The sequence below is a fragment of the Panthera pardus genome, unplaced genomic scaffold (assembly GCF_024362965.1).
Source record: "Panthera pardus isolate Hobbes unplaced genomic scaffold, ASM2436296v1 HiC_scaffold_12, whole genome shotgun sequence".
NCBI lineage: Eukaryota > Metazoa > Chordata > Mammalia > Carnivora > Felidae > Panthera > Panthera pardus.
Window position 1 is genome coordinate 51,490,439 of NW_026526677.1, and position 25,599 is coordinate 51,516,037.

The window sequence follows — 25,599 nt, forward strand, 5'->3', positions numbered from 1 at the left end:
CATCATTCCCTTCATCTACCTTTGGTTACTCAAAGAGATACAAGTATACTTCCTGGGCCTTCATTCTAACAAAACTTTCAGCCCTTGATTCTTAATTTCAGGGCTACTGACACACAATTAGTAGCAGAGACTGTGGGCTAACTTGGCTGTGAATAACCTGACAGACAGCAGGTGTCATTTCACACTGCTCTTAGCACACAGTGCCTGCTTCACAAACGTTCATCAAATGACTGAGTGCTTCCTAGAGACCAAGGTGGTGGCTGTGACCTCTCCTCACTGCAGAGACCTCATTATTCCACCATCTTGCTTCTCACTATATTCTTTCCTGTGCTGGTCTCTCGAAAGCCCTCTCACCTCATTTCTTCTGATCAAATCATGGCTGTGGCTCACATTCCAACACAGGCAATATTTACATTTGTATAGTTATCACAAAGCTGTTTTAGAATTGCTTTCACATACATATTATTTTTGAAACTAACGTTAATGATATGATGTTAACAAATGAATTATTGTTATCCCATTATATGAGTGAATAAACTAAGGAATAAGGCAATTTTAAAAGGTAAAAGGTCTTAAAACCAGTAGAATCCTAGATTAGGAATCAGATCTTCTCTGACTGCTGAGCCAAAATTATTTCCCATCACAGTACTTCCACACTATCTTTCTGTATGAGTCTGGAAAGACACCTCTTGATGAACCTTTTCTTAAATCCCTAAATTAGAAAGCATTAATCTCTGGGGCACCTGGGTGGTTCAGCTGGTTGAGTGTCAAACTTTGACTCAGATCATGATCTTGTGGTTCATGGGTTCGAGCCCCATATCAAACTCACTGCTATCAGCCAGAGCCCACTTTGGATCCTCTGTCCCCTTCTCTCTTTGTTCCTCTCCTGCTCGTGTTCTCTCTCTCTCTCTCAAAAATAAATAAACATTATAAAAATATATTTTAAAAAAAGAAAGCATTACTCCCTCATTGGAGTTCCTAGGGTGCTTTCTGCCTCTCTTTTGGTACATGTCACATCCTATGCTCATTATAGTGTATATTATTATTTTACTTGGAATACTACAAGTTCCTGAAGGGCAGAAACCATGACTTACATATTTTTATTCCAAAGTATGTATAGCACAGCACCCTGCATATAATAAGAGCTCAATAAACGCAAGTTGCAATTTCTGTAACCAATGAGCAAATGAATGCATTGGTTACCTTATTAACCTACTTAAGTTTCTTATCCTGGCTTTTGAATAACTTAGTGTTGCATTACCTTGCATATAGTAGTAAGAGGAAAAAAAGCCACATTCTACCCACAGGTATAAATAAACTTGGTCCAGGTATAAACAGGAACTAGTAGGTAATTGGAGATTTGGCTTTTCTATCAAGGTTCCCTGGACGTAGTCTTAGCAGCACATACAGAGTTTCCTTAGAGCCAGAAGAGACTGTCAGTGAGCCTCCTGGGAAGAAGACATGGGCAAGAGGCAGGTGAGTGTTAAATATATTCACCTGCCTCAGCTCCAGTCTTGTCTTAGTGCTGCAATACCTATCATGCAGTTTAAGCAGAGACCAGATGTGGACCTCTAGGAAGTACAAAAATATACAAACCAGTATATTTTTCCATAATTAGTGCATACATCTGCAGAACTTTCCACTCTTGAAGGGAAGGCAGGTGGAATATGGTAAGTGGTTGAAAATTCAAAGTGTTATTGGTTGATCCAATCTTGATCCAAGAAAGCTCCAAGGAAGATGAGGAGGAACCTGGGAAGAGTGGCTGCAAGCACCATTATTGGGAAATGGGTACTGTGGAGAATGAATGGGAAAATGAAGATTGAATACCTCTTTACCCAAGGTTGGGGAAATGTGGGCAGCTGTGGGATCTTTCGGGTACTGGACCAGGCCCAAAAGATATATTTCTTATTCCAGAAGAAGTCTGCCAGTGTCTGTCTTGTGTCTTGAAAATAAGCACATAAAATACTGGAAAAAAGTTCTATAGTACAATGAAAGGACTTCTTTCCTTAGATACCATAGAGACCCCAGAACTTAGTGCTTTCAGTTCTAAAAAACAAGGAAAATAGTAAGAAAGAATTCTTCATTTCTCCATGACACAAAATAGAACCTGCTGAGAGGAACATCCATGGCAGACAAAGTAGAGGAGATTATGACGTAACAGGGGCATACTTGAATATATATGAGAGTAATATGCTAGGGAGAGGATAAGAGAGAAAGCATGAGTGATCTGTAACTCAGAGCTCTTCTAAGATACTATAGTCCTGTTCGGGAAATTTGGCTTCCCTCATTCCCCCAGAGTACAACAGAAAAAAAGATGAGCAAAAGAGAGAGAATGGAAATCTATATGTTTATATGAACACCTGTGAGTAGCATGTATGAGTCTAGTGTGACATAATATAATAACAGCTAACACTTAGAAAAACCACGGGCCAAGTCCTATGTTAAGTGCTTTTTCTGTGCATTATCACATTTATTTTCACAGCAAACCAGTACGGTAGGCATGATTAACATTATTCTACTTTATAGCAATGGATCTTTAAGTCCATAATTGTTGAATATTCTGCTCATGATGACACGCCTAGTAGCTTGTTCTGACTCTGAAGTCAATGCTCTTAACTAGTATGCAAAGGTAAATGTGTGGGAAATTCTGTGACTGATGGCGGGAATGTGGAATGTTATACATATCCTGAAGGAAAGTCTCTATATTCTTCCTGCTGAGACTAGAACATGGGAAATCTCACTATTTTCTGTTCCCAGAACTAGTTGCTTTTCTCGAGGAAAAGAATTATGTCAAAGGCATTAAAAAACTCGGCTAGAAACCACTTTCTAATGAACTACTTTGGGGTGATAGTGTTGATTGGAGGCCTGGAGGTAAGGTACAATCCTTTTCCACCCAGCAAGCAGTACTGAGCTCTGCTCATGTGTGCTGCTATGAAAAGGAGGCAGTGGTGTCCATAATATGTATTTCAGTGCCTCGTTCTTTGCCCCTTGCCCTGAGCCATGGCCAGAAGATCTCTAGGCCAATGAGTCCCTGATCAGCCTCCCACTCTCTATGTGTCAAGAGAAGGGTATGGAGGACAAATTTGTTTGTCAGAAGGAGTAAACAATGTTCAAAAGGCAGGATCTGACCTCAGTCTTTATGGATGAGTGCGGTATTTAATAGAAAGACACATTCATTTATGTGTTTTCAAAAGATATCCTGTGACCACAGATTAAAATAGTTGGGCTACCTCACAATATTCTTCCTTCCAGCTTTGTAAGATCTGCCTGTCCTTACATTTTATTCACATGCCCTCTTGCCTCCCTTCTCCTTACTCCTCTAGGAGAACCTGAAACAATGGCTGATATTTACAGACCCAATCTACCAAGTTACCTGAGACCAGGGTCATATCCCTGGTTTTCAGACTGAATGGGTATGTTTGCTGTGACTACCCTGGGTATATAAGCCGAGGGTATGTCCAAAAGATGTGTATCCTGATAGATAGATAGATGCCTTCTGCCAGCAACATACCCTGAATTCACATTCCTCTGCCCCTGATCTACTTCCTGTGGATCCCAAAGCTCCAAGGGATTCATTAATTCACTTCTTAATCTATATTCATTTAATATTTATGTGTTTTCCAGTCACGGTCCTAGGCATTGGGCTCACAGTCATGAAGGCCAGAGTCTTTTTTCCCAAATTTTATTGAGATGTAATGGACATATACCATGTAAGTTTACGGTGTAGAATGTGAGGATTTGATACTCATATATGTTGTAAAATGATTATCGCAATAAGGTTAGGCAAAATCTTCATCGCATCACATAATTACCACATTTTTGTGGTATTTACTCTCAGTAACTTTCAATTATATGAAACACTTAAGATTTACTCTCAGTAACTTTTAAGTATATGAAACTGTATTGTTAACTATAGTTACCTTGCTGTACATCAGATCCCCAGAACTTACTCATCTCATAAGTGGAAATTTACCCCCTTTTACCAACATCTCCCTGGATTTTGGAAAACTGCAGTGTAATGAAGAGAAAACTCAATGCGTGAGGGGGTTGTGCACTGGGGGCAAATGCTTTTGAGGCACTTGACTGAGTTTTGGTGAGATGTCTCCTAAATGGAATCTTAAATCTTGAATCAGCTGATAAAGATTAGGGGATGGGCACAATAGTAAGAGGGAAAAGTGTAAGCAAAGTATGAGACTGATTGTAATGTGTTTCGGGAGCAAAAACTACTTGAATATGTCTGGATCATGGAAACCATTTACAGGGTCACAAGAGATGAGGCTAGAGAAATATATAGGGATCAATATATGAAGTACCTCCTATATATGACATTGAAAACATTTCCATTTTTATCTGAAAGCAACTGGAGAGTCATTAAAGAACTTTCCAAGAACTATTTTCTATTTCCACAAATAAATTCTGAAGAAAGTGTGCTGATCAAAGACCAATGGCTCACCCAAATACTAAACTTTGAAACTGTTTCTGACATGATCTTATACTTCACATTTCCTTTAGGCAGGAAAGAAATCTTTGTGAAATGACTTCCTAATTAAACAGAGATCTGGAATGAACAAAGGAGAGACCATCTATATTCATTGACAAAGGACCTGGGAATGAAATGAATAGTGACATTCAAATATTTAATCAGGTGAGAGGGATGGGAGTGCATTTTGATTCTGGGAGACTTTCATAAAAAACAACAAAAAGCCTTAATGGAAATGTGTGCTTGCACATTTAAAAGTGACTTTGTTTTAAAAGAAGTTATTTTATGAGTCATTTGGAGGAAAGTCTGATTTACTAACATGTTGGTCTCTTGTCTGATAGCATAAGCATCTCCATTATTTGTAGTATTGTTACAAGACTCCAATACTCCTCAGTGCTTTTAGTCATGCTGGGGAAAAACATCACTCTGGTCAGTGAATTCATCTTGGTGGGCTTCCCCACTGCCCCATGGCTACAAGTCCTGCTCTTCTTCCTCTTCCTTGTGGTCTACTTGCTGGTGATAATAGAGAATCTTATCATCATGCTCACTGTTTGGATCACTGGCTCCCTCCATAAGCCCATGTACTATTTCCTGAGTAGCTTGTCCTTTCTGGAGGTCTGGTATGTCTCTGTCACAGTCCCCAAGATGCTGGATGGATTCCTTTTGCAGAAACGGCGCATCTCCTTCACAGGTTGCATGACCCAGCTCTACTTCTTTATCTCGCTCGCCTGCACAGAGTGTGTGCTTCTGGCAACCATGGCCTATGACCGCTATGTGGCCATTTGCCACCCTCTCCAATACCCAGTCATTATGACCACAGGTTATTGTGTACAGCTGGTGGCGTTCTCCTATGTGAGTGGTTTCATGGTCTCTGTCATCAAAGTTTATTTCATTTCACATGTTGCCTTTTGTGGTTCTAATGTCATGAACCACTTTTTCTGTGATATCTCACCAATCCTTAAGCTGGCTTGCAAAGACATGTCCACAGCTGAGCTAGTGGACTTTGTTTTGGCTATTGTCATTCTTGTCTTCCCACTCATCACCACTGTCCTTTCCTATGTATACATTGTCTCCACCATTCTGCGGATACCCTCCACCCAGGGAAGGAAGAAAGCCTTCTCCACCTGTGCATCCCACCTCACTGTGGTCATAATTTATTATACAGCCATGATTTTTATGTATGTTCGGCCCAGAGCTATTGCATCATTTAATTCCAACAAACTAATCTCAGCTGTGTACGCAGTCCTCACACCCATGCTAAATCCCTTCATCTACTGCCTTAGAAACCAGGAAGTAAAAAATGCTGTCAAAAAGACCATGGGGGTTGGGCAGTGCCTCCTGCTTAGCTAAGCCCTGCTGCCTTGAGGAGGAGACAGTGTTTCAGCAAGGATATCATTCCTATGACACTTTTCATGATTCTGCTCATTAGTGTTATTCTATAGATCTACATTCTGAAAGAAATCACAGCATGGGATGAGAGGAAAAAAATTAAAACTAGGAACAGGACACATTATATATTGCTTTAATCTTGAATTCATTTTAATACATACTGTATATATATTTTATAATTACTTTGAAATGACAGAGTAATAACTATTTGACATATAAGTTGGTGTTATTATCACTTTACATATAATAAACCATTTTATTCCTAAAAGAGCTCTATGAGTTAAGTATGATTACTTGCCTGATTTATGGATCAGGACACTGAAACACACACGGAGAGGTTAAATAAGTTGTTCAACATTGCATACTTTTTTTTTAAGTCTATTTATTTTGAGAGGGAGAGAGAGAGAGAGGGAAAATGAGCAGGGGACAGGCTGAGAGAGAGAGAGAGAGAGAGAGAGAGAGAGAGAGAATCCCAAGCAGGTTCTGCACTGTCAACACAGAGCCCGATGCAGGGCTTGATCTCTCAAAGTATGAGATCATGACCTGAACTGAGATTAAGAGTCAGACACTCAACTGACTGACCCACCAATGACTGACAATGACAGACACTCAACTGACACGTGCCCCCAATCTTGCATATTTAATAAATATAGAAACCATTATTTGATAATGGAGTCTAGTTCCACAATCTACTATATTAGATTCTCTCTATATCTAAGAGTCTATGATAGTAGCTCTAGGGGCACATTAGTTAACACACACTGATGCCTGGAAGGAACAAGCAATACAATTCCAATCAGTAAGATATAGGTAGATGTGATGATAAGTGATAATAGTGTGGTAGTGGTGGTGGTGGTATTGGTGGTGATCATGCTATTTGTTACTGCACATTAATAATATTTTTATCATTTCACAATTTTTTTCCAATTTTAGCCTCCTTCTAGGACTGTAACAGCTCATTTCTCATTATAGGGATGGGATCAATAGTTTTATGACAGATGAAATGATTTGTATTACTACAACTTTTGCAGTTGATATGTGTCTCTTGAGAAACTGTCTTCTGGCTCTTGAATTCTTGTGGCCTTCCACACTGTAATATGACTATTATCAGCAAACAAATGGAATATCATTACATCAATGTATGTTAGTGCTGAAAGCCTCAATACATCAATATAAAATATGACCTACACATAAATAAGCTTAAAAGTGCATACAAATTTTTCTAAGACACATGAGATTGTTAGATACCATTGAGGGATCTGTTGATTAGAAAAAGAAATGTACCAGGGAGACTTCAACAGAATTGAGACTGAAATTGAGAAAAAACTGAAACTAAAATATGAAAAAAAAATCAGAAAGGGCTACCTTGCCTCTCTGTATCTTAACCTATTTTAAGTAGGGATCAAAATTGGTCTTCTGATTGTTGAATGTTAGTTTTTCTTATATGTATATTGCTCTTATAATGTTACTTTACTACCTAAGAATTCTCAATATGAATTAAATAGGACCTACTCTTTCTATTTATTATTGTTATTTTAGAATCATTCTAGCACTCATGAACCTTAATAATATCTGATCTTTTCCCCACCTACACCAACTCAATTTTGTTTTTTACTGATCCTCAAGATGAAACATCCATTTTGATCACATTAGTCACCTTAAAGTACTCAATACTTACAATATAATAAGTCTTATATTGCTTAACTTCATTCATTCATTATTTTTTGTGCCCCTATTGTTTGGACTATGATGACCTATGAGGATATACTGGTCAACAGCAACAACAACAACAACAAAAATAGACATAGATTCTTCTTTCAAACAGCTCAGAGACAAGTGGGTAACATGATTATCTTCAGTGTTATAAGTGTGGTGATGCAAGTACAGAGAAAATTTTTCAACAGAAGTAACATTTAGGCTAACACTTGAAGGAATTAGACAAATGAAAAATGGTGGGCAGTAGTGAAGGTCAAGTGTTGCAGAGATAGGAAAGGCCAAGGGACAAGAGAAGTAACAGCACACTCAAAGACCTGAAAGATGATTAGCACCAAGTGACATGAGGAAGAAAAAGGCCACATGAGGAAATAGATTCATGTTTACCTACCCAAATCTTACCAATTGTTGGATTTTCTTACTATCCAGATATAGGCATATAATAAGTTCTATACAGGCATTTTCAGTTTCTGCAAGTACTAGATCTTCAGCGCGAATCACTTCCATCAGGTCAATGGTAGTCACTGAGAGAGTGAAGCAGGGACAAGTCCTCAACTGCAGCACCTGTTCATTCTTATTGATAAATGTCCGTTTGCATTTGATTCCTCACTAGATTGTGAATTCCTCTAGGGCAGAAACCAACCTTTTTCATCCTTGAGTCTACAATGCCAGCCACAGTCCCTGACACTGTAGGCAACTGTGCTGGTTATTCTCTATCCTCTCTCCCAAGTCATCTAGTCTTTGCACCCCTTTAACCCTCTGTGTACCCCCCAACTCTCAGGGGGTGGGAGGAATTGATTCCATGAACTGTATAATTCTGGCTCTGTTGGCCTCCGATTTCCAATTTGGTTGGGCCAATATGAGACACCAGTAGGAAACTGAAGGATGCCAGGCAAGAGATGATTCCCTGGGTGGGTGACTGGTAATAACTACAGGTCCTGCAACAAGGGCACCTCTTCAAGGCTGCAGCCACCACTGGGTTTCTGCACTGCTAATCCTTACGTGACTCAACATTCTTTGTTGGTTGTCATCACCTTGCCCAACCTCAGTGAATAGTCATGGCATTTAATTCTACTCAAAAATTTCAGCAGATATCTCTTTCTGTTTCTTGCTGGAATTCTGACTGATATGGCACTTGATAAATATTAATCAAGTTGAAATAAATCTCATTGGTAATGCTTGGAATAAACATACCAGTCTAAAAACTCGTATGTGTTTAGATTTTAAATCAATAGTATCGCATAAGCAAACATTGTTTTCTACTTAAGTATGATATATGACAGAACTTGAATTAAACCATTGGGGTGCCTGGGTGGCTCAGTAGGTTAGGCATCTGACTCCTGGCTTCGGCTCAGGTCATGATCTCATGGTTCATGGGTTCAAGCCCCACCTCAAGCTCTACACTGTCAGTGTGAAGCCTGCTTGGAATTCTCTCGCTCCCTCATGCACTGCCCCTGTTTTGTGGAACAAAACCATTTGTTCCACACTTAATTTTTCACATATTTCTCCATAAATACCTTCTACTTTTCTTCCATTCACATGATACCACTGCCAAACTGAACTGATTGAGACATCTGAGCTAACACATTCAGCAAATTTAAACTCAGATGTTCAGTATATTGTTCCCAGTTCTTCTGCCATTTATTGTAAGACTGTATACTCCATTAGGAAGCACTTAGTTCCTGTCAAAAGTAGCTTAAGTTGGTTTACTTACTGCACAGAACTAATCCCTTACTCTTTCCTTCTTAGGTTGCACTTCTTTTCTTCTCAGACTAAGTTAAACCATATTTTAGGGTCTGTAAAAGAATTCCCCCAATATGTTTTTCTAGGTGCTTCTAACTCATTCACTCAGGTTTACTAATAAATAACATAATCGGGCTTTTAAAACAGTCTCACTGGCAATTGGGTACCTGGGAAAATAATTGAGAGGCAAATATTTAGCTTAAGCCTCTGACATTTCCAGTTGTTGGCTTCTAGTTTTAGTTAAGTTATTAGAATTTGGATTTCTTTGAGCTTCTGTTTCCTCATCTGTGAAATATGGGTCATAACATCTACCTTTAAAAGTTGGCATGAAGATTATATAAAAATGAATATATGCGATGAAGGATAAAAATCATATGACAATCTCAAAAGATGCAGAAAAAGCATTTGACAAAATTCAACATCCATTTATGATAAAAACTCTCAACAAAGTAGGTTTAGTGAGAACATAACTCAACATATTAAAAGCCATATATGAAAAACCCACAGCTAACATCATATTCAATGGTGAAAAACTGAGAGCTTTTCCTCTAAAATCAGAAACAAGACAAGGATATCCACTCTCACCACTTTTATTGAACATAATACTGCAAGTCATAGCCACAGCAATCAGCCAAGAAAGAAGTAAGAGGCATTTATATGCGTAAATAAGAAGTTAATCCATCACTATTTTCAGATCACATATTATGCATAGAAAATCCTAAAGACTCCACAAAAACCTACTATAATAATAAATAAATTCAATAAAGTTTCAGGACACAAAATTAAAATCCAGATATTAGTATAATTTTTGTACATGAATAATAAAGTAGCAGAAAAAGAAATTAAGAAAACAATTCCATTTACAATTGCATCAGAAAGAATAAATATCTAGCAATAAACTTAACCACGGAGGTGAAAGACCTGTACTCTGAAAACTATAAAACACTGAGCAAAGAAATTGAAGATGACACAAACAAATGGAAAGATATTCCATGCTCATGAATTGGAAGAATTAATATTGTTAAAATGTCCATACTACCCAAAGCAATCTACAGATTCAGTGAAATCCTTAACAAAATACCAACAGCATGTTCCATAAAACTAGAGCAAATAATTCTAACATTTGTATGGAACCACAAAGACCCCAAATGGCCAAAGCAATCTTGAGAAAGAAAAACAAAGCTGGAGTTACCACCATACCAGATTTCAAAACAGACTACAAAGCTGTAGTAATAAAAACAGTATGGTACTGGCACAAAAATAGACACATTGACCAACAGAACAGAATAGAGGGCCCAGAAATAAACACACACTTACATAGTCAATTAATCTATGACAAAGGAGGCAGGAATACATAACTGGGAAAAGACAGTCTCTTCAACAAATGGTATTGGTAAAACTGGACATCTACATGCAAAGAATGAAACTGAACCACTTTCTTACAACATACACAGAAATAAACTCAAAATGGATTAAATACCTAAATGTGAGGATTGAAACCATAACACTCATAAAAGAAAACATTAGGCGGTAATTTCTTTGGCATCGGCCATAGAAACATTTTTCTGTATATGTCTCTTCAGACAAGGGAAACAAGCAAAATTAAACTATTGGGGCTATACCAAAATAAAAAGTGTTTGCACAATGAAGGAAACCATCAATAAAACAAAAAGGCAACGTGCTGAATGGGAAAAGATATTTGCAAATTATATATCCAATAAGAGGCTAATGTCCAAAATATATAAAGAACTTATACAACTCAACACCAAAGCAAAACCCCAAATAATTTGATTAAAAAATGGCAGAAGACCAGAATAGACATTTTTCCAAAGAAGACATACAGATGGCCACAGACACCTGAAAAGATGCTCAACATCATTAATTTATTTGATAATAAATGCAAATCAAAACCATGATGATATTCTACTTTATACCTGTCTGAATGGCTAAAATGAAAAAGGCAAGAAATAACAAGTGTAGGTGAGGATGTGGAGAAAAAGGAAACTTCAGGCACCCTCGGTGGGAAAGTAAATTGGTATAGCCACTGTGGAAAACAGTACAGAAGTTTCTCAAAAAATTAAAAACAAAGAATTACCAGGGGAAGTGTCAAGACGGTGGAGTAGTAGGAAGACCCTGGGCTTGTCTTGCCCCTCAAACACAGGTAGATCAACATCAAATCATTTTGAACTCCTAGGAAATCCATTTGAGAATTAGAGAACAATCTTCACAATTAGCAGGAGAGACTATACCAGATACACGATGAAGAGAAGTGAATCAGGGAGAGAAAAGCCACAGTGGCATGGAGGGGAGGGAGCACTTTTCAAGGGGAGAAGATGAAGAGAAAAGGAGAGAGGTGGGAAGAGAGCAGCATATAAGGTTTGTGCAAGAAACACACACCTTCCCCAAAACCATTGACTGGGTGAGTCGAGAGAAGCTATCGCAAGTTTTTGTAACCAGAGGAGGATAAATTCTGAGGTTTTAGAGGTCTGTGCCATTCGCTAGAATCAAGCCAGGTGGGTGGTGGTGCTTCTGGGGAGAAAATGGAGGGTGGAGGCCCAGGAGTGGACAGTGGATAAAATGGTGTCAGTATCCCCTGGGTTGCACTGGTAAAGAATATTCCCCTTCTTGAAGTACCATTGGAAGAGGGTATATTGCCTTTCCAAGGACCAAAGACCTGGTGGGCACCATTAAGTCACCAATGGAGGACAGAGCTGGGCAAATAACCTGGCTGCAGCTTTTCACTCTGCCTTACCATAAACTCCAGGCACCTGTGTGACCATGCACTTGCTTTTCTAGGACAGAATGGAGCCAGGTGCAGTGCTGCATGGCTCTTCTCTAGAGGAAGGGATGGGTCAGTGCCTTGACAGGTCCTTTAAGATTTACAGCTTTTAATCCCAGCTGCATGCTAGAGATAAAACACAGGAGCTGTGGTGCCAGGTGTGCCAACTGCCCAGGCACAGAGTGAGTGCAGGGGTTTGATGGAAGCCTGAGACACAGGAGGGGAGATTGTTTGCTTTTCTGTGAGGGCTTCCTGAACAGCAGCAGGCACTAGCAACCCTCCCTGGGAACAAGAGAGCAGGGTGACACCATCTCCACTTCCCCTCCCCCAGCAGAGTCAGTGAGCAACACAGTGCCCCCAGTGGAAGCTGAAGCTGTTTACACCAAACCCTGGCCTCCTGCACCCTGCAGGTGCATCTTTACTAAGGCAGGTCTGACTGTGAACCAGCACAAAAGGCCTCTCCCTCAGAGGATCAACACAGGCCCCCCGCATGCACCATGTCTACTGATCATAGATGTTCTGATGTGTCAGCTTCAGTTCTGTTGGAAATAGGGCCAGCCTTCTTCTTTTTAATCAGTCTTATAGTTTTTTGTTCATTTGTTGATTTTTTAATTTCCTTTTCTCATTTTTTGGATCAGGCTTCTTTCTTTCTTTTGAATCAGGCTTACAGGTTTTTGTTTTCCTGCTTGTTTGTGTTGTTGTTGTTCCTTTTCCTTTTCCTTTTTGCTTTTTTTTGGGGGGCATCAGGGTTTTTTTAAAAATCAGGCATATTTTAACAAACAAATCAAAGCACACCTAGCTAAAGGTCCAAACACTCCACTGCAAGCAAGGAGGAACTCTGCAGAGGACTGACCCATGGAAAGAATAGCCAAAATGTAAGAGCAGAGTGCACACAGTATATATCAGAAACATTTCCTAAAGCACCAGGTCCTGGGTGGTGTATGACCTCTTCTTAATATAGATTACTTTCAGGAGCAGGAAACATAATAAACTTTCATAACACTCAAAAGACAGAAACCTAGACAAAATGACAACAAAATGGAGGAATGCTCCCCAAAAGAAAGATCAAGAAGAAATCACAATCAGGGATTTTCTCAAAACACATAAAAACAATATATCTGAACAAGAATTTAGAACACAAATTATAAGACTACTAGCTGGGCTTGAAAAAAGCACAGAACACACCAGAGAAACCCTTGCTGCAGAGATAAAACACCCAAAAACTAGTTAGGCCGAAATAAAAGTCTATAACTTAGATGCAAAACTGACTGAATGTAATCACAACAAAGACACAAGAAGCAGAGGAAAGAATAGGTGAAATAGAAGATGAAATTATGGAAAATAATGAAGCTGAAAAGAAGACGGAAATAAAACTATTAGATCACAAAGGTAGACCTAGGGAATTCAGTGACTCCATAAAGCACAATAATATCTGTATCATAGGAGTCCCAGAAGAAGAGTGGAGGAAAGGGGCATAAGGTTTATTTGAACAAATTATCGCTGAGAACTTCCCTAATCTGGGGAAGAAAATAGGCATTGAAGTTGAAGAGGCACAGAAAATTCCCCTCAAAATCAACAAAAACAGGTCAATGCCAAGTGACCTTTCATGTATCACAGCGAAACTTGCAAAATACAAAGATAAAGAGAGAATTCTGAAAGCAGGTAGGGACAAAAGGTCCTTAAACTATAAGGGTAGACACATAAGATTAGCAGCAGACCTGTCCTGTGAAACTTGGCAGGCCAGAAGGGAGTGGCAGGATGTATTCAACATGCTAAATGGGAAAAACATGCAGCTAAGAATACTCTATCCAGCAAGGCTATCATTCAGTATAGAAGGAGAGATAAAGAGTTTCCAAGATAAGCAAAAACTAAAGGAGTTCATTAACACTAAACCAGCTCTGCAAGAAATATTAAAGACCAAAAACAACAAAGACTAGAAAGGAACACAGACAATCTATAGGAACAACAATTTTATAGGGATTACAATGGCACCAAGTGCATACCTATCAATAAATACTCTGAATGTAAATGGACTAAATGCTCCAATCAAAAGACACAGGGAATCACAAAGGATTAAAAAAAACAAGAGCCATAGATATGCTATTTACAAAAGACTCATTTTAGACCCAAAGACACATCCAGATGGAAAGTGAGGGGGTGGAGAAGCAGTTATCATCCTAATGGACATCAAAAGAAAGCCAGAGAAGCCATAATAGACAAACTAGATTTTGTTTTATTTTATTTTATTTTATTTTAGACAGAGAACAAGCAGAGGAGAGAGGTGGAGGAGGGAGAGACAGAGAGAAAGAGAAAGAGAGAGAGAAAGAGAGTATCCAAGCAGGCTCCATGCTCAGCACAGAGCCTGATGTGGGGCTCAATCCCACAACCCTGGGATCATGATATGAGCCAAAATCAAGAATCAGACACTCAAATGACAGAGCCACCCAGGTGCCCCTAGACAAACTAGATTTTAAACCAAGGAGTGTAATAAGAGATGAAGAAGGACACAATATCATAAAAAAGGGGTCTATCCAACAAGATCTAATAATTATAAACATTTATGTCCTCAAATTGAAAGCACCCAAATATAAAAATCAATTAATAACACTTAAAGAAACTCATTGATAATAGTACAATAATAGCAGAGGACTTTAACACTCCACTTACAACAATGGACAGATCATCTAAGCAGAAGATCAATGATAAATGACACACTGGACCAGATGGACTTAACAGATATATTCAGAGCATTTCATCCTAAAGCAGCGGAGTACACATTCTTCTCAAGTGCAAATGGAATACTCTTCAGAATACATCACATACTGGGTCACAATTCAGGCCTCAACAAATACAAAAAGATTGAGATCATACCCTGCATATTTTCAGACCATAATGCTATGAAATTTGAATTCAACCACAAGATAACATTCGGATAGACCACAAATACATGGAGGTTAAAGAACATCCTATTAAAGAATGATTGGGTTAACCAGCAAATTAAAGAAGAAATTTACAAAATGCATGGAAGCAAATGAAAACGAAAACACAACAGTCCAAAACCACTGGAATGCAGCAAAGATGGTCATAAGAGGGAAATATAGAGCAATACAGGCCTTCCTCAAAAAGCAAGAAAGTCTCAAATGTACAACCAAACCTTACACCCAAGAAAGCTAGAGAAAGGACAGTAAATAGAGTCTAAAACCAGCAGAAGAAAGGAAATAATAAAGATCAGAGCAGAAATAAATGATACAGAAAACAAACAAACAAACAGTAGAAAAGATCAATGAAACTAGGAGCTGGTTCTCTGAAAGAATCACCAAAAGTGATAAACCCCTAGCCAGAGTTATCAAACAAACAAACAAACAAAAGACAAAGGACTCAAATAAATAAAATCATAATCTAAAGAGGAGAGGTCACAACCAACACCACAGAAATACAAACTAATATAAGAGGATATTATGACTAATTATATGCCAGCAAATTGGGCAACCTGGAGGAAATAGATAGATTCCTAGAAACATATAAACTACAAAACTCAAATGGGGAGAAATAGAAAATTTGAACAGACCCATAAACAGTGAAGAAATTAAATCAGTTATCGAAAATCTCCCAACAAATAAGAGTCCTGGGCCAGATGGCTTCCAAGGGGAATTCTACCAGACATTTAAAGCAGAGTTAATAGCTATACCCAAACACAGAAATGAAAGGAAAGCTTCTGGACTCATTCTATGAAGCCAGAATTACCTTAATTCCAAAAACAGACAAAGACCCCACTAAAGAACAGAATTACAAGCCAATATCCCTGATGAACCTGAATGTAAAAATTATCAACAAGGTACTACCAGCAAATCAATTGAACAACATTAAAAGAATGCTTCATCATGATCAAGTGGGATTTATTCCTGGACTGTAGGCATGGTTCAATATCTGCAAACCGTAATGCGATACACCATATTAATAATAATTAAAAAAAGGATAAGAACCATATGATCCTTTCAGTAGATGCAGAAATAGCATTTGACAAAATATAGTAACCTTTCTTAATAAAAACCCTCAAGAAAGTCAGGATAGAAGGAACATACCTCAACATCATAAAAGCCATATAAGAAAGACCCACAGCTAATATCATCCTCGATGGGGAAAAACTGAGAGCATTTCCCCTGAGATCAGGAACACAACAGAGATGTCCACTCTACTGTTGTTCATCATAGTATTGGAAATCTTAGCCTCAGCAGTCAGATAACAAAAACAAATAAAAGGCATCCAAATTGTCAAGGAAGAAGTCAAACTTTCACTTTCATCTTTGCAGACAAAATGATAGTCTACATAGAAAACCCGAAAGACTCCACCAAAAAATTGCTAGAACTAATATATGAATTCAGCAAAGTTGAAGGACATAAAACCAATGTACAGAAATTGGTTGCATTTCAATACACCAATAATGAAGCAGAAGAAAGGGAAACAAAAGAATCAATCCCATTTATAATCACCACAAACCATATGGTACTTAGGAATAAACCCAACCAAAGAGGTAAAAGATCTGTGCTCTAAAAACTATAGAACCCTTATGAAAGAAATTGAAGAAGACACAAAGAAATGGAAAAATATTTCATGCTCATGGATTGGAAGAATGAATATTGTTAAAATGTCTATACTACCCAAAGCGATCTACAATTCAATGAAATCCCTATCAAAATAACACCAGCATTGGGGTGCCTGGGTGGCTCAGTCGGTTAAGTGACAGTCTCTTGATTACTGCTCAGGTCATGGTCTCGTAGTTTATGAGATCGAGATGGAGGCTGCTTGAGATTCTTCCTCTTTCTCTTCCCCTCCCCCTCTTGCACTCTCTCTCAAAATAAATAAATAAACTTAAAAAATAATAACACCAGTGTTTTTCATAGAGACAGAACAAACAATTCTAAAATTTGTATGGAACCATAAAAGACCCTGTATAGTCAATATAATGTTAGAAAACCAAAACAGGAGGCATCACAAAACCAGACTCCAAGATGTACTTATACAACACAACACCATACAACAAATAATTTGTTTTTAAAAAGGACAGAGAACGTGAATAGATATTTTTCCAAAGAAGACTTACAGATGGCCAACAAATATATAAAGAGACGCTCAATATCACTCATCATTTGGAAACTCAAATCAAAACCACAATGAGATATCACCTTACACTTGTCTAAATGGCTAAAATAAAAAAGACAAGAAGGGTGCTTGGGTGGCTCAGTTGGTTAAACATCTGACTCTTGGTTTCAGCTCAGATCATGATCTCACGGTGTGCAAGTTCAAGCCCCACATCAGGCTCCTCTCTTTGCCCCTTCCCTGCTCATTCTCTATAAATAAATAAGTAAACAAACAAACAAACTTAAAAAAAGAGAGAGAGAGAAAAAGACAAGAAATAACAAGTGTTAGTGATAAGGGTTCCCTGAGGCAGTTGTTAGTAATACAGTTTTGGGGTCTCTTCCTCTGAACAGCAGGACTCCTTAGGTTTAGGGTAGAACCGGGAATCTGACTTTTTAACAAGCACCCAGGTGATTCTCACCTTCGTAGAATAGTAGGACTATAGCTAGGAGGTGAGGATTAAATAATTAGCCAAGCTACTGATTAATGTGAGTGAACAAATATTTGGTGAGGTTGTGGAGAAAAAGGAACCATGTAAAATTGATATAGCCACTGTGGAAAATACTATGGAAGTTCCTTAAAAAATAAAAAAAAACAACACCACATGATCCAATAATTCCACTACTGGGCATTTCCCAAAGGAAACAAAAATGCTAATTCAAAAATATATATGCACCCCTATGTGTATTGTAGTATTACTCACTATAGCCATATGGAAGAAACCAAAATGCCCATCAATAGACGAATAAAGAAGATGTGGTATATATATATATATATATATATATATATATATATATACACACACACACACACACAATGGAATATTACTCAGCTTTATAAAAAAGAATGAGATCATACAAATTATAACAACATGGATGGGTATTATGCTAAATGATATAAGTCAGTCAAAGAAAGACAAATACCATATGATTTTACTCATATGTGGAATCTAAATAACAAAACAAATAAAGAAACAAACAAACAAAAAGCAGAATCATACCTGTAAATACAGAGAACCAACTGACACTTGCTAGAGGGGAGGGGTGTAGGGGCAAAACAGGTGAAGGAGTGTGGTAGATATAGGCTTCCAGTTACGGAATGAGTAAGTCATGGGAATAAAAGGCACGGTATTCAGAACACAGTCAAGGATAACGTAATAGTGTTGTATAGTGACAGATGTTAGTTATACTTGTGAGCACAGCATAACCTATGAACTTCTGGAATCACTATGTTGTATACCTGAAACTAACGTAACATTGTGTGTAATCTATGCTCAAAAAAATTGTAATGGTTATATGTGAGCATATCTGGCACAGTGTTTGACACATACTGTTTTAAATTAACAAAATACACTTAACAAAATACAAGATAAACAGTATTGCTCATAATATCTTTAAGACTTGGGAAGGAGTCCCAAGTCTTCCATGAAGCTTTCCTTATTTTTTTCTAACATCAAGCTTTTGCTTATTTATCCCCACACTATTAGAAAGAAACGATCTCTTCCTGTACTTAACTCCTATTTGGTGTGACAATATCTTGGTATAGCATTCTTCTAGCCTCTGTCTTATACTGATAGTAATTCAAATATACATATTATTTCTCATACTAGATAGTAAGTTTCTTACACCACAGATATTTCTGTATATTCACAATTACTAAATATTTATTTATTATCTATTCAACAGTCAATAGATATTTGATGAGTAAATCCCTCTCTGAATGTATGTCATACTCTCAGTTGATAGTCACAGTGCCCATACCTTCTAAATCTTTTGCCATAGTTCCAATTTTTAAATACCCTATTCTTTCAAATTGTTTGATTTTTAGACTAGGTAAATATCATAGATTAGTTCTTCATATCCATTTCAATACTTTCTAACATGCTGAGGCTGGAACTTAAAACTAAAGTTTTCAGGTTTTCATTCATGTTTAGGTTCCTGTCTTGTGTTCATATGAGACTTTGATTCACACATTAGTAACGTACAGAGGGAGGCAGAGTATGGGACATTCATTTATCTGATATAAAGTATGGCCAAAGTTTGGGAGCCAGTAGATTCTGGTTCATCAGCCCTGCAAAGGAAGCAGCAGCAACAGCAGCAACTTTCTCTATTGTGACTGAGAGGAGGGGATCCTGGAGGCTGAACATTGTTCCTGGGGCTCGCCTAATGTCCCCTATGCCAACTTTCACAATGATTTTAAAGAACCAAATTCTCTTTCTACTTCAACTAGCTAAGGTGAATTCTGTAACCTATAACAGAACACTGACAGATATAATCACCCTGGAAAAACTGCTCTATATTCTTTTTTGTTTGACAATTGGAAATATGATAGCATTTAATAGAGTTATTGGAAGCATTAAATTAGACAACACATATGTGAAGTCTTTAGCACATAACAGGCACACAACTTATTGTTAGTCTCTGTTTTCTGCAAAGAGTTGATCTTCCTCCTATGTATTCACAGATGTCCTTATCACCCTACTGACAGCATCCTTGAATTATTAAAATAGAGATGACCTTACTCATTTGATTGACTAGGGTATTTGGGGGCAAAGGAATTAAAGTTTAGAATACTTCAAAGGTTTCTGGCATGAAACTTCAATAGCATGAAAGCTTCTACTTTCTAAGATATCTGGAATTATCCCAGAGTTCCAGTGTTTCAGTTATTGATAAGCAAATTAACCAAACCAATAAACTTTATGAATTGACAGAGCAGGGTTCCTTATAAGCCTAAATGGAAAAATACCATGTAAGCTCCACATTAGATGAATGGTGAAAATAACCACATAAATATAGTAATGACTATTTTCTGATTGAATTTCATAATTATTTCACCTAAATTTATTTTTGATAAAGATTAATTGAATGGATAAACTGATATATTATATAACTGTGTGTTAAAATAAATCCACACATTAAAAAATTATTGTTATTCTTGCTCATGAATTTTAGTCAAGAAAATACATCCACATGAATGCTATGTAGATGACACCAAAATTCTACTTACGTTTGGTGGTGTTAACTCTAATAAAAAAAAGTATTTAACAGAGAACTAAGAAAAGTTCCAAATATTGGACAAAGCCTTCATCTGCTGCTACCACACACTTGCTGTTTTCAAAGCGAGACATATGCAGAGGGAATATTACAAGCAAAGACACATGCTGTCACATAAGATATGTGTCCTCAGTCTCTTAATTGATAAGCAGGCCTGGATCAGATCTGAGACACAAGGTCATTTCTTGTTCTGCTGACAAGTCTCAACAGCCTCTTTGTACTTCCCCCCAGACCCACAATGGCCCTCAAGGTCTTAAAACTTTGATAGTTAAAGGAGACATGGAAAGATTAAACAAGCAAAGAGGTTTTAATCTAAGGTTTAGCGCGAAGAAGCCATCAGCTGCCTGTTCTATGTGCCCTTTGCCTTGTCTCCTGCCCTCCTTTGCTTGGGATCCCAGTTTATTTTCTTCTTGGATCTCTAGAAATGCATATTCCTCCTTCTAAAACATCTTCCTCAGATTATTCTCAATAACTATTCACATGAAACACAAAAGAGAAGAGTATTATATGACATTTCAAAAAGAGTCAAGATAAGAGAATTTTCCTTAAAAGATAAGAGAATTGGCTACTACTAAATTTGCTTTACCCACCAAAGCTTGATACCTAGCCCTATGTGTAGTTGTTTGTCTTCCATGCTTGGGAGTACTCTTCTCTTGAGTGAAAGGAATAGAAAGAAAGTTGTGCTTCTCCCTAGAGTTTAGTGTACTGTTAACACTGTTCAATCATCTTTTGTGTATTTTGAGCCTCTCACTAGTACTTTCTGAGTAACATTAATGCCTTAAAGTCCTACATCATGAGTAATAGTTATTTCCCGAACAACCAGAGAGAAGGAAAATCAAGGCTTGCCAAAAGGATTAGGATGAATCACCAGGCTGATTTACTAGGAAGACGTTGTTCTCTGTTTCCCCATCTGATAATTATATAGCATCTTCTTTGTTTGTTGACCCTCAGAGATCACTAGGGAAATGTCTCTAACTTCTTTGTCACTGTTGCTCTTGAAAATCCTATAGCACTTGTGAACCAGGTCTCCAAGGATGTGTCTTTTAAAGAATGGTTGTCTCTACTGAGCAGTGGTCTTATTGCATCCTTGACCTGTTCAGCTATAGGTTCTGCCTGAATAAGGTCTGTGGGAAGAGTCAACATGCAAAGCCTGCCCAAGGTCAGTGGCAGGGAAACAGAATGAAAGCAAGAGAGAGAGGAATGGGAAGGGATATACCTCAAACAGCTATGGAGAAAAAACATACAAAACTGAAAAATTGCTCTCCTTTGGACTATCATCCAACAGGGGCATCCAACAGTCCCAGAAGTAACCTTTGCATTTTGGTTATATTGCATTTTTTTCAACCAATAGCAGAGTAATTTTTCATTTCTTTATTTTTTTTTTTTTAATTTTTTTTCAACGTTTTTTATTTATTTTTGGGACAGAGAGAGACAGAGCATGAACGGGGGAGGGGCAGAGAGAGAGGGAGACACAGAATCGGAAACAGGCTCCAGGCTCCGAGCCATCAGCCCAGAGCCTGACGCGGGGCTCGAACTCACGGACCGCGAGATCGTGACCTGGCTGAAGTTGGACGCTTAACCGACTGCGCCACCCAGGCGCCCCTCATTTCTTTATAATCCATCTGGACCCCAAAGTCTTTCCCAGGCAAGGAGAATTACAAAGTCATGGAACTCTTGAGTTTCATAGAGAAACAATTTTCCAGGATTTAGATCAGCCTCTTTTTTATTTGCTTTCCCCTTTCTTTCCCTTTTCCTTTCTGTAACTTATCTGCAAATCCTTTCAGGTGGAGAGGCAACACAGGCCATATTCTTTGAGTACCTCTCCACAGATCTGGCCACTGGGCAACTGAACCAAGGTCTCCAAGCCAGACTCAACCAAGATGACCTACTTCACCCAGCGTCCTAAAGAGAAGTAAACAATGCACTATGGTGAGACATCTAATCTTTTTTATGTAGATTTTTTTAAATGTTTTGCTTATTTTTGAGAGACAGAGAGAGAGACAGAGTATGAGCAGAGGAGGGGCAGAGAGAGAGAGAGGGAGACACAGAATCTGAAGCGGGCTCCAGGCTCTGAGCTGTCAGCACAGAGCCCGAAGTGGGGCTCAAACCCACTATGAGCTCATGACCTGAGCCAAAGCCAGATGCTTAACCAACTGAGCCACGGAGGCATCCCAAGTAAGACATCTATTCTTAATTAAATATGATAAATTATTTACTTATTGAGTGCCAACCATGCATCAGGACCTGTGCTAGATACTAGAGATAAAAGGACAAACAAGATGAAAATGGATACAATTGGAATTTTCAAGAAGTTCACAAATATAGTAGTGGTGAAATGTAAGCAAAGTGATACATGTTATCATGATTATGATGCTCTAAGTTCCAAAATGTTACAAAACCAGATAGCTAGGGATGATGGGCAGGAGGTAGGTGATAGTGGGAGTTGGGTGGGGTTAGGGTTGGTTTTATAAAGAGGATGGATCTGAGTAGGCACTTTACAGGTGGCAAGCGCTAAAAAGAATTTCAGGTAGAGGACAGAGTATGCACAACTGCACAGTCTTGAAGAAGGATGTTGCCCTGAAAAAATACAAATTCTTGAGCTTTGGTTGAGTATCTAACAAAAAAAAGAAGATTAAGATATGATAAATGTGAGGGTCAGATCATGAGAGACCTGCTATGCAATGTAAGGAGTTCAGATGTACAGTTGTCACTATAGGACTTGAATTGGAGAGTTACAGGATCATATTTATTTTAGCAAAATCACTCAGTCTGGAACAGGAATACTGTTTAGCGCCTATATGTGTTGTTTTAAATGGACAATATACTTTTTGCCAGACTCTGTATGGGTTCTAGCCCCTTGCAATGCATGTCCACTCTACCTCTGCTGAGACTTAAACTTTCAATTTTCCTTTCCAGCCTACCCTCTACCCGAATGACACAAACTACCTCCCTTTATTTGCACTATTCCCCTAGTTCTCACCTAACTTTCCCTTCCTTCTACTTCCCACCTACCATCTTCCAAGTAATACACATCAGTCTACTCCTTTAACTCAGCTAGGGAGCCCCTGCTCTGACCGAGACAAGATTCATTTCCTAACAAAGACCTTCAGAGTTAGGAAATGGTGGCTAGATGGAGCACAACACGTCAGTAGCTGGATCAGAGGTCAATGTGCAGTGGGAAAGGCCATGTAGGTTTAGACCAACATGAGGGTCTAACGAGGGATGAGGTGAAAAGTATCATAGTACTAGGAGGTCTTAAATGTTAGACATACTTACAAGGCAGGTGACTCATGGGAAATGACTAGATAAATCAGGTTTTGGAACTTTAGGTTGATCACAAAGGCTTACATGGATGTAAAAGCTATGAGGAGCTTGGACATAAAAGACTTGAATAAAAAGAGAAATTGGTTTTAGTATGAGGGTCAAGATTGAAGATCAGGAGAATGGGTGACATGGTAAAGAAATAAAGAAAGAGCAGACTGTGGATACACAATTTGGGTGTGAACTGGGGGCATGGCAGTGAGAAGACAGAGAGGTGGGAAGCAATACCTAAAGAGGGAGGATGATTGCTTAGTTGAAAGAGTATAGATCTGGGGCACTAACAGTTTTAGCTTGTAATTCCATTTCCACAAGTTTTTACTTGTATGAATTTAACCAAATTATTTACCCGATTATCTGTAATGTGGGACCAATAATATCTACCTTTATTAGGTTGCTGTGAGAATTAAATGAGTTAAAATATGGAAAGGACATAGTACAAATTCTGCTGTGTGATAGATACCCAGTTAATGATGAATATTTTTATTATTGGACAGATTATATTGGAGAAGGCAGAGATGAGGAGGGAAGGTGATGAAGGCCAAGTAGGAAAACTGGGAGAAAGTGAAGGACAGTAGTCCCAGGTGGCCCTCATTCATGTTCTCAGAATGGTGGGTGTATGTGAAGATCTAGGTCATGCCTGAGGAAATACAGCAATATCAACTTCCTCAAAATTTCAAGAATAAATTACAAATCTTAAAAATCAAGGGAATTCAAGCTAACATTAGAGAATATGTAAAGTGGACTCATCTTGTTTTCTACATCTGGTCAGTGTGATAAAAGTTATTTTGTCAGATGTTGTAGGATTCTGTGCTGGAAATGGGGAGGGAATTAGTAAAAAGTTAAAAAAATGTGAAAAGGACTGATCATATATAACATCCTCCAGCCTTATCTTGATGCATTTCTCTCCTCCATGCGCCAATTCTTTCTAATCAAAATGCAAATCATTCCATCATTAACTTTTTATATCTACTTTGTGCCTTTGGATTTGCTATTGTTTCTCCTTGATGTTTCTCCTCCACTCCAAAACTCTACAAGCTTCATTTCAGTTCAAATGGTACCTCCCCAGTAAAGGCTTTTTGAGTTCCTCTGACAAAGAGTTACTCTCTATCCTGGGTTCCTAATACTTAGTATTTGGTTGAGAATTAGAAAACTCGATATTCTATTGTAATGCTTATTACATTATATTCTAATTCTCTGTTCCCTTCTCTTTCTTCTTTACTAAACAGTGCCAAATTTATGTTTGTCGTAGTGTTCTCAGTGCCTGGAACTGTCATGGTAGGGTTGAAGGTGTGGGAGCTAAGTTTAGGCGAGGAGTCAGGGAGTGGAAAACTAAAGCTGACATTTTTAAAATGGTAATATCACCAGAAAGGTAGCAGCAATAGAAAATAGGCAATGGAGAGGAAAGAGGGATTAATTAATGGTACAGTGTTTTCAAGCAGATGCAAAAATATTACCAGTAAAGAAGGATTATTTTTAGAAAGACACATCATTGATTAACCAGATAAAAGTTGTAGGAAATGATTCAGATAAGAAGAATATGCCAGAAGCATTCTTAAAATATCAATAAGATCAGGTCATTTAACTGCTCAAAACCTTCCCAAGTGTCCCCAGTATACTGAGAGTAAAGGCCAACACGATTACACCTGCTTAAAAGGCCTGTGGTGACTCTCTCTCTCTAAAAAATAAATTAAAAGAACATCAAAGTCCTGTGGTGATCAGCTCATCATCACTTCTATCCCTTACTTCTCTGACTTCATCTCTCCCTTCCACTCATTCTACTCCAACCATACTGGACTTGCTGTTCCTTACATTGTATCTCACCTTAGGATCTTTGAACTGCTTGTTCCCTTTGTCTGGAAAGCTCTTCCATCAGACAGCCAAATGGCTGTCACATTCTTCATGATTATGCTCAATAAGGCCTATCCTGATCACCCTATTTGAAATATGAACCTGCTCAACTCTCTGCAGTTGTGATTTTCCTTACC

At 38.1% G+C, this 25,599-nt stretch overlaps 1 protein-coding gene across 1 annotated transcript; it reads left to right on the plus strand.

Annotated features, from left to right (window-relative positions):
• Nucleotides 1-4,885: 4,885 nt before the first annotated feature.
• On the plus strand, nucleotides 4,886-5,830 carry LOC109271032 (olfactory receptor 6-like). Its single transcript, XM_019456063.2, has one exon. It carries the CDS (start codon nucleotides 4,886-4,888, stop codon nucleotides 5,828-5,830), a length of 945 nt encoding a protein of 314 aa, XP_019311608.2.
• Nucleotides 5,831-25,599: the final 19,769 nt, after the last annotated feature.

Coding starts and splice junctions, on each gene's coding strand:
- LOC109271032 (XM_019456063.2), top strand. CDS start 4,886: ATGCTGGGGAAAAACATCACTCTGGTCAGTGAATTCATCTTGGTGGGC.